Here is a 10,192-nt window from a genome sequence, read left to right as displayed (position 1 = left end):
TAGGGAAACAATATCAAAGGAGGGGCATTTTTGTCATTAAAACATTAATAGCACATTCTGGCTAAATAACATAATAGGGATAGGGAGGGCACTCCCCGTGTCTTCCTAGCAGCTCTTATCCCAATTGTGAGATGATGAGTTCATAAGAATCTCATATCATATGCCTTCATTAAAACCATATACAAAGTCAACAAAAATTTCATATTGGTTTTATTTTTCCTCTCTGCAAACTCCATTCCTCAGCTTGAAAGAAGTATCAACAATTGATTCCGCATTGTTTAACATCAGGACCCTTGGTTTTAAGCACGAACGGATCGATCCGGACCCACAATAACGAGAAGATAGATGCCAAAAGGACGGACCAGATGACAACGATGGTAGGGGTGCGATTCTGTCGTCCCATTAGACCCTTGAGGAATGGGTAGAGATGAAGAATCACCCAGAATGCAAAGAAGAGCTTACCAAAGAGTGGACCCCATGATTGGTACCCATTATTTATGGCGTCGGATATTCCGGCTACAACTCCGACGAGGTTGATGATAAGTAGAGTGGTGGGAGGGATCAGAAGTGTGGTCCACTTGAATGCATATAGCTCTCCGAAATCTTCATCATCAGACGCCTTAGATGTGACAGTGAAGTTTGTGTCAATTCCAGCTAAGACCTTGAGAAGGCCTTGGACGACGGCGAATAGGTGAGCTGAGACCCCACCGATCACCCAGAATTGCTCGTTTCTCCACCATTCCTCGATGCTAACTCCGCTCCACCGGAGCTCCAGAATGCCGGTGGCGAAGATGGAGATGAAGAGAGAAATGAAGAAGAGGCTGGCAAATGTGCTTATCTGGATCATGAATCAATGGAACTGAATGTTGTTAGTTAAAGGCAACAACGCAGGGTTGATGTAAATTGTTTTAGTGCGCACTGTGTGGTCAAATCATAGTTACTAAACTCTCCAAATAATGGAAAAGTTCTTCGAATTAAACCTCAATTTATTTATTTTTGTTTTTTCCCAAACTCTTCCCAAAAATATTTCTGTGATTTTTATTACATCTGCCTCGATGAATTATTCTCGAATCCTAATTTTGCAACTATGACCCTGTTTGGATTGCAAGAAAGCATTTCTGTTGGAAAAAAAAAATTCTTTGGAACTTTTTTTTTTTTCATGATTTAGAGGAAAACAGTATGATTATAATTAATTTAGAGGGTTATTATCATAATTTGAAGCTCCCTCTAGAATCTAGATAGGGTTGGTTCAAGTTTTCTTTTTCTCTGTGATAAAAAAGCAGGTAATTTTATAAATATTTTTTCTTTCCGCAACTTTTTCGAACGAGTCATGATGAATTTTCTAGTGAAAATCAGCAGCAGCAGCAACAACAATGATGATGATGATGAAGTTACCGTGGGCATGATGAATTTTCCTGTGAGCAAGCAAACTGCAGGGAGGGTACAATAGGCAAGGAGAGCCAGGGAAGTGAAGGGGTAGACAGTGGTGTTTATGTAAGCGAAGCGTTCAAGCCACTTAAGGTTTCCTCCCTTGTAGCCATACAAGACCGGGCTGTGGCGACTGAAGAAGATCTCGACGGAGCCAAGGGCCCACCGCAATACCTGGTTGAGACGATCAGACAAGTTGATGGGCGCTGACCCCTTGAATGCAGGCCTCTGGGGCATGCAGTATATCGATCGCCAACCCCGGCAATGCATCTTGAATCCTGTTAAGATGTCCTCAGTGATGGACCCATAAATCCATCCCAACTGCACACAAGTAAACTATTTTAGTACGTTCATCCAATACCAACAGATCAAACTTGTATGGGCTTATCTAAAAACTGAAACAAGGGTGACAAACTATCAAGTTTTGGGCGTCTAGAATATAAAAATGATAGTAACAAAAGTGCCGTAAATCTGAAGACCATACGACTCCTATAATTCGACCACGGAAATATGATTAATCAATAGAGAATTTAAGATTATCCATGAATAAATTTAATTGTATCATCCTTCTATACATAGCAAGAAGTCTAAGAATTATCCTTGTCATGTCTAAATTTCTCCTGCAGTCCTTTAGTTCCCTAGTGGATGTTCAAACTAATTTGGTCCTATGTCGCATCGATTCATATCTTTTAATTACTACCTCTAATCCCCACTCAGTCTTGTCTTCATATCCGCAGCTGATGACATGAATAGCTTCTTTGAGTAGAGCTGCTGGGCTAGACGAAGGTGGGACGCCGCCTTGCTCCATTAGAGTAGATGTCACAAATGCTGCCGACTGTCCAAATTTTTTTTCAAAATTCATCTGTGACATCAAAAGCTCTTTGTCGTCATCTGAAATAGAAATTTCACTTGTTTAGTTGATAAACATGATTTCATGAAGGCAGAAGAAGATAATATAGTTTCAAGTGATCCAAGTGACCTTGAAAGCTTGCTCCTGAGGCATCTCCATTAATGCTAGGCTCTCCCTTGCTGTGTTTTGAATACTTGAGCTTCTTGCGACGTCCGAAACACGGGCAGCAACCACAACTTGCCATTTTGGGACGTTTAGGACCCTTTGGAGGGTCATAACCATACAGAGCTTGCCTTCTGAAAACGCATCCAGTACCGACATACACTGGACCCTGTACCCCATCTAGTCCTTTCATGTTGATCTGCAAAACCCAAAAAACATGATCTAGTTCCTCCAATAATATACAAAAACTTGAACCAAAATAAAGGAGTGAGAGGACTAGAGTAGTAAGACAGTGAGGATTAATTCAAGTTTTACTAAAATTTTAAATTGCAAATGGATATGAACCATAGAAATCAAGGAAACTTACGTCGAAGAAGACAGTGTTCCTGTTAGCATATCGATCGTTCCTATCAATGCCATCAAATCTTTGAGGAAACTGGACATAGCACACCTTTCTTCCAATCTGTGGGTCCATCAAGAAACACATTGCCTCTCTAGCAGCCTTGCTGTTGTTTATATAATGATCACAGTCTAGATTTAGCATGAAAGGGGCATTTGTGAGCACCGCCGAAACCCGAACCTGCTCAGTTACAACAGATGAATGAAGGATTGTCAATGACAAGAGCTTAGTGGATTCTTCGAATAAGCGAAACCACGAGGTTTTGCTCAGCTGTGTGGATGAATGATTGTTTGAAGTTTGAACAATACCAAATTTGGAAAGTTAGAATTCTACTAGAATGTTACTTCTCTGTTTTGAAGTTGTAAGAAGGAGATTAAAGAGCATGAAACAAAGAATTGAAATATATACCAGTGCATTCATGGCACCAGCCTTCTTGTGATGCTGAAAGCCAGGTCTCTTCTCTCTAGAGACATAAACGAGGCGAGGGAGCTCATTTCCTTCAGCATCTAGACCTCCACTGTGGCCTAGAAAGACTTGGATCATACCAGGGTGATCACGAGTATTATTACCAGGCCATGGCGTGCCATCTTGCATGATCCATCCTTCTGGGGGAACTTTTATGGCTTTGGCAACCATTGCATTGATCCTAACCTTAAATTCTTCATATTCTCTCTGCAGAAACAAGGAAAAGATGGAGCAAGAAAAATTTTACTCGATGAATTAGTATAATTTTCACAAGAAATATAACAATTACATGGGCATCTGGTGATAGGTAATGAGTTTTCAACCTTCATAGCCCGTCGTTCCTTAACGAAAGTTGGCTGAACTTTGTCCTTAAGATAGTCCACCTTGAGAGAAAAGTACATTTCTGGTGCTCGAGGCTCGATGTTGAATTTCTTACAGAAGGGCACCCATTTTCTAGCAAATTCGGCAGTTTCCGACAGCGATTCAAATGTGAGCATGGAGGCTCCATCATCAGAGACATAGCATGAGATCTTATCAACTGGATAATCCATGGCTAAGATGGAAAGCACTGTATTAGCTGTAACAAGAGGAGGCTCCTTCAAAGGATCCACAGTACTGACAAAGATATCGACGGGACAAAGCATTGAGGGCTCTCCTTCCCTTTCATATCTGTATGCCCGAAAGCACGCGATCCTTAAATTTAATCATAGTTTAGGTTAAACTTATAATTTGAGATATACTTCTTCAAATTTGAAGACCAGGATGTTGTAAAATTGAGAAGAGAAGTGGCATTAATAATAAGGATTGTTGGAATTTATAGCCTTAAAGGCATTATTTTATCTATTAGAAGCATATAATATATTGTTTTAAGTACAGATAAAATGAATTCCTTCTGCTTATCTATATAAAGAATGCAAAAGAAGATCAAGATTATCAGATGTGTCACCTTAGAGATAGACGATCGAGATATGTCTCACGATCGATGGGGAACCATTTGGGGAACTGATCGAGGATCCAAGAGAAGGCAAACCATATCTCACATATAATAGAGGTGAGCCAGAGTCCGATGGCATCGTGTACTGGATTCAAGATTCTATAGCGAAGGAAGAAGCCAAGGACGACCAAGCGGATCACAATTATCATTCTGTAAGGATTGATCTTGCTTGAAGCGATGGGTACTTTTCTTGATAATGGCTGCCTCGCTTCGTCCATACTGTATGGATGACAAAGCAGTAATCTTTCAGTTTGTAACAAAGATGATGGTTTTCTTTTTCTTAAGCAAATAGATCTAATGCTTGGAAAATACACCATTGCAAAGTTTACTTTTAAAACCCAATGAAACTAGCTGAACATCATTAAAATTCAGATATTGGACTGTTGTGAATCAAAATTCAGTTTTAGTTCACTTTGGTTCAGTCAAATTGTTAACTGTTATTACATTGATTTTGATGAATAGTAACGTTTGCTAAAAGTAGTATCACAACTATAATTACATTGCTTTATCAATTTATAACAACAACGATATAAATAAATAAAAAATCCAGTCCTGGGGTACTAAGAGCAGTGTCATCATTACGAAATCAATCAGATACATACATGGGCATGTCAGGATCAATGTCATCGGGGTCGCCTCCGAGAATTCCTTGCTTTGATTTCCATTCGTCCATTCGATCTTTCCACCCTGCTTCCTTGTTCTGATCCCATCTCACACTCCCTGCTTCTTTATATAAAATTAGTAAATATGACAATATGATTTGGTGACACAATCATTTCATGGGCAGATTTTTTGGACTGACAAAAACATTTCCAATATAGCAAGAAATCAACCAGCAGAGAAATTGCTAAGACAAAGCATCTGTAATTGAATTCTTTACCAGGCTCTGATAATGGATAAGGATGGACACGTTTGTGGAGCGATGTTGACAGTACTTGCTCTCCATGAAGATGATGATTAGGTAACGGGAACTCGCCACTCACCTGCATTCATTGCAGATTATTAGGAAAGCTGCCTAACAAAAAAAAATCAATGATGGGTGAAATCTTAGTACATTTACTTACCGGGCGAGATCTTGCATTGGTTATGATTGGGGGAATTTGAATGTTGTCATCATCTTCGGGACCCCGGCCATAGCTCATCTTCCCGTAAAGCATGGCTTCTGTGAGATGCTTCTGTTTCTTCTGTTCATCTTCAAGATTGAATTCATGCTCCAAATCATCAATGTCTTCTTCATCTTCATCTCCTTCGACTCGAGGACTCCCTTTCAAACAGAAACCAAAGAAAAAAAAATTGAACTATAGATCTTACAAGGGGGACCAAAATAGACCCTTTATCCTTTATAAAACAGACCTTTGAGACGCTTATAGCGAGTCTTGCATTGGGGACACATTTGGGTTCCTTCTCTCCTCTCATACTCGTAACACGGCCGGCACACTGGGAAGCCGCACTCATTGCACGCCACAAACAGATCTCCCTCCGCCGTAACACCGATCTCATCACCACAAATCTCGCAGACCTGACCGTTCAACGCCTTGAGTGGTTTGGGCTGCTCAAAACCAAAACAGACCCAATTGAAAGTTTAGCCCACAATTAGACTAGACAAAACAGATTCAATTGAAAGTTTAGCCTACAATTAGACTAGACAAAACAGACTCAATTGAAAGTTTAGCCTACAATTAGACTAGAGAAAATAGGACCCAATTGAAAGTTTAGCCTACAATTGGACTAGAGAAATTTTTTGGTGAGGAACAATTTTCAATCTTCTAAATTTACCTCTTCGTGGCCGTGGATGACTACGAGCTCATTCCGATTATGCGATCCAGCAACTAGTCCAGCACTGGCTTCCATTTTTGGGGGGTTCTTTGGTTGGGAGATTGCAGAGAGAAGAGTGGGTTTTGTAAGGTTGTTTGTGTGATCTGAGGTTGTGGGTCTGTCACCAGACTTGTGATGGGGTTTGTTGGTTGCAGAGTCTCCATTGCCGTGAAGTTAAGCTATGTTTTTCAACTACCATGACATGCCATTTCCATCTCTCTTTGGCGCCCTCTTCCAACGACTAGATGAAATGAGTTAGGTAATTTATGGTGTAGTGACTAAATTACCCCTTTACTCTGAGGGAATGACAGTTTCGTTTTTAACTGTATATATAGTGTAATTGGTGATTTTATATGGTGTGTGAGCATGAAGTCCAGTATTTTTCAAAGAGTACTGTGGAGCCCACTTCGTAGGATGATCTAAACCGTTCATTTGTTGGGCGACAACGAAAATAGGTCATATCCCTAAAATTATTTCCATATGATGATCCTAACCCTCCGATCCACAGCTTATTTACGTTGTGGCCCCTCAGTACATTTATAAAAATACTAGACTTCCCAGTTCCCGCACACTTGCGTCCATCTGGGGGACCTTCGGTGGGCCATGGCCAAAAGATCATTCTGATCCATGGATAGTCCAAACGACCTAATCAGTGAACAAAATAGGCCAATCCAATGTGGGGCCCAACAGATGGACGGTTCTGATCAATGATCCCAGAATCCACACGTACATGACGTGGGGGGCTTCACGTCCCATAAAGATCATTCCGAAATTTCTTTGGGTTTTCAGGGGTTTTTTCGTCTTATGTCCAAAATCAAGTGTATATACTAATATTCCGTATATATAAGTTGCTTTTATGACTTGGAATCCACGAGAGAGAGAGGGGGGTTGCCTTTGGGTGTAAGGATTTGCCAAAGAATGGAATGCAAACGGTGGGTAGAAAGTTGGAGTTTCTCAATCGTAGATGGTAACTACACCCTTTTTTCCAACACATTCATTCAATAAGAACCATATGTGCCTTGTAATACCATCCATAATGCAATGTGGATTATGGTTGGCCGGAATCCGGCTGAGTTCTTGCTTGAATGTCACACTTTGGAACCAAGCTGACCCATATCTTTTTTTTTGGTTAGTCAAGCTTGGATCGAACCTGCACCCTCAAGGTTTAAGATACAAAGCCTCTTGTTCGAACCAAGGCACCCTCACAACCATCTATGAAATTTCTCGTATTTTTAGAAGTGATAATTCCGTCTCATTTATGTTATAATACGAGACAAAACTGAGAATATCATTTGAATGTAATGTAAGAGCTACTAGACACTGAACGATGAGCTAGTGAGAGCAAGGCGCTCCCCTCAATGAAAAATTTTCATCTCCCTCTAAAGGCTTACTTGTATAAAATTTTATATGCAAATGGTTTTGAAGCGGAATCTCATGCCACTAGGGGGCAGGGACACTTTGATTAAGGCGGCGTTAGAAAATATTCTGGCCTACTTATTTTCTCTCTGCAGATGTTCTATCGAGGTAATAATGCATATTGAGATGATTTAGAGGAATTTTCTTTGGGGAGGCTATGAAGAGAAGTCAAAGTTTCACCTCCTTGGCTGAAAGGAAATGTGCAAGCCAATCAAACATGAAGGATTACACTTCAAGAATTTAAGAGTTAACAACAAAATTCTTCTTGAAAAATGGTTGTGGAGGTTTGGGGAGGAAAGGCATCAGCAATAGGTGACACTAATCAACAATAGGTGACACTAATCAAGAGCAACTATAGAGAATGTTAAGATAGCTGGATTTTAGATGACCAACATAGATGCATCGAGTTTACCGGGATATTCTGAGGCAGAAGGTTGAATTCTGAGAAGGGATTAGACACATGGTCTACAAACTTTGGTAGGACAGATGACGCAACCGTGCAAGGATGTTTCTTTAGCGAATAGTTTTCTGGATACCTTTTGGGTGGCAAACAATAGAGATGCCGTGATGCAAGATTGTGTGGTCTGGACAGAGGATCAGGTGTTTTGGAAGGTCAACCTTAGAGTCAGTTCTTTGATAGAGAAATGGATCAGCTTACTCCTTTCTTGGAAGCCTTGAATTCTTCGGTCTACATCAAGAAGACTGGCAAGATAAAAGGATTTGGTTCTGGGGCTCGTTTGTAGTTTTCACCATCATGTCCTTCTACCGCATCCTGCTCTTAACTCTTACCACTTCGCTCTTGCACATGGTATGGAACATTCCTGCACCTTCTAGAGTATGCCTTTAGGTGAACATGTCTGGTTACGATTTTTACGGTAAGATCTTGATTGTGGATCATTGTATTCTGTATCGAGGCAGGGGAAACGGCAGATTATATGTTCATTCACTGCAGGGTAGCCAGACAAAATCGATTTAATTTTTTAGTAGTAATCTTTTTTTTTACTCAAAACCTGTTCTAAAAATCCAAAAAGAAGAGGGCCTTGATATATTATCTGACACAGCCGCCTTATTATGTAAATGTTTTATGCATTTAGAATTGAATAACAATTATCACCAAATACATAGATAAATGATATATTCCCCCCCCTTGTCTTCCCCGGGCCACCCTCTTGTGGTGTAAAAGGAGTAATCATAAATCACCAAGGACGAGCGTTCGAATCCCCCCTTGCTTACCCGATGCACGTGGTTTCCGGGTGATTGCGCGCATCCGTAGGGAAATAGTCCTACTCCCGAAGGGGTGGGGACACCTTTCGTTACCAAAAAAAAAAATACACCAAGGACAACAACAACAAAAATTACACCAAGGCCACGTTTGGATACCCACAAGATTTAGAATTGGATTTCTCACATTTGCAGTTGAGATTTGAAACTTGATCAGATCCTTAGATTTCCAAATCAGCTACAACATTGAAGAAAATTCCGATTTTCAAATCTGGTTTGCAAGACATGGTTTGAAAATCAATATTTGTGGCAATTACCTTCACCCTCGCTGCTCCCCCCCACAAAAAAAAAAGAAAAATCTCTCTCTCTCTCAATACGAACATGAGGATGATTGATATATTTTGTATCCAAAACTCAAATCCAAATCCAAATACAAAAGCATGAGATATCCAAAAGGGGCCCAAGGGGACGGGAGGGGGAGAAGAAAAGGGTGTCATTTTACATCACTTCCAAATATAAAAAAATTGAGAAAAGTAACTGCAAATTTTATTAAAATTGGATAATAAATGTTATTAAAATTGGAAGTAACTGAAATACAACAATGGGGACGAGACATCCCCTCGTGCATCCGTAGCTATACATCTGGCCCTGAGTCAAACCAGAAATGTTAGCGACATGCTCGCCCAGCCCTAAGCCTCTAAGAACATCTGGCCGAGTCAGTCTTATGGATCCCTGTTTCAAAGCAAGAGAGGCCTAAGATCAAACTACATCAACAGCAAAGCCACGTAAACCTTCCCAGCTATACTAAAACCAAAAATGTGAGCGACACGCTCACCCCAGCCACTAAGCCTCTAAGAACATCTGACCCTAAACCAGTCTTATGGGTCCCTGTTTCAAAGCAAGAGGGGTCTGAGAACAAACCACATCAATAGCAGAGCCAAGGAAACTGCTACCCCATGCACTGTATATTCTCTCGTCTTCCATAAAAGGAGGCCACCCTCAATACTCTGAAATGTGCAATCTGATGCGGGCAGCACGAAACACTGGCCATGACAAGCACAAGATGCGGGTGGCATGAAGAACTAGAACTAGCCACACACCTTACAATAAAAAAAGTCGAAAAAATAAAAACCACCTAAGTTATACAGTTGTTAGCCCTAATTAGCTTCTGTTAATCACCTCATTATCATGGTGGAGTGTGAATCAATCTAATTGATTTTGAGATCTCCAGCGAAAAATCCATGCATTCTTTTTCCAATGTTGACCAAGAGTTTCGTGGAAGTTTTGGGCATACACATGGACAGTGAGCCCCAAAATCATGCAATACCAATAGTAAAATTCGGATATTCTCCTCTTTTCCTACCATAGATTCTCACTCCTGTTTAAGAGTTTAGCCCAAAAAAGAACTAGTGAAGAAATCATACAAAGCAAACACATCATG

General features: G+C 40.5%; 1 protein-coding gene across 2 annotated transcripts; it reads right to left on the bottom strand.

Moving 5' to 3' along the window:
• Positions 1-13: 13 nt before the first annotated feature.
• On the bottom strand, positions 14-6,231 carry IRX3 (Cellulose synthase family protein). Of its 2 annotated transcripts, none has more exons than XM_077361201.1 (13): positions 6,076-6,231; positions 5,653-5,848; positions 5,364-5,563; positions 5,180-5,282; positions 4,902-5,019; positions 4,252-4,518; positions 3,629-3,998; positions 3,249-3,512; positions 2,808-3,020; positions 2,408-2,639; positions 2,129-2,319; positions 1,396-1,749; positions 14-838 (listed from the first exon to the last, which is right to left on the bottom strand). In XM_077361201.1, the coding sequence occupies exons 1-13, from the start codon at positions 6,148-6,150 to the stop codon at positions 257-259; spliced, it is 3,165 nt and encodes a 1,054-aa protein (XP_077217316.1). In that variant the 5' UTR covers positions 6,151-6,231; the 3' UTR covers positions 14-256. The 2 variants fall into 2 exon arrangements, with proteins under 2 accessions (XP_077217316.1, XP_077217318.1); XM_077361203.1 differs by having other exon boundaries at positions 3,629-3,974.
• Positions 6,232-10,192: the final 3,961 nt, after the last annotated feature.

Source organism: Tasmannia lanceolata, unplaced genomic scaffold (assembly GCF_043159265.1).
Source record: "Tasmannia lanceolata isolate RefF3 unplaced genomic scaffold, GAP_Taslan_0.1 ptg000018l, whole genome shotgun sequence".
Lineage (NCBI taxonomy): Eukaryota > Viridiplantae > Streptophyta > Magnoliopsida > Canellales > Winteraceae > Tasmannia > Tasmannia lanceolata.
Note: the sequence above shows the minus strand (reverse complement) of the source record. Positions and strands in the feature narration are given on the sequence as shown.

Excerpts from the sequence above, each read along its gene's own strand:
- IRX3 (XM_077361201.1), bottom strand. The coding sequence starts at position 6,150 with ATGGAAGCCAGTGCTGGACTAGTTGCTGGATCGCATAATCGGAATGAG. Across the intron at positions 5,283-5,363 it reads CCAATGCAAGATCTCGCCCG|GTGAGTGGCGAGTTCCCGTT; the intron begins GTAAGTAAATGT and ends CAATGAATGCAG. Across the intron at positions 2,640-2,807 it reads GGAACACTGTCTTCTTCGAC|ATCAACATGAAAGGACTAGA; the intron begins GTAAGTTTCCTT and ends TGGGTTTTGCAG.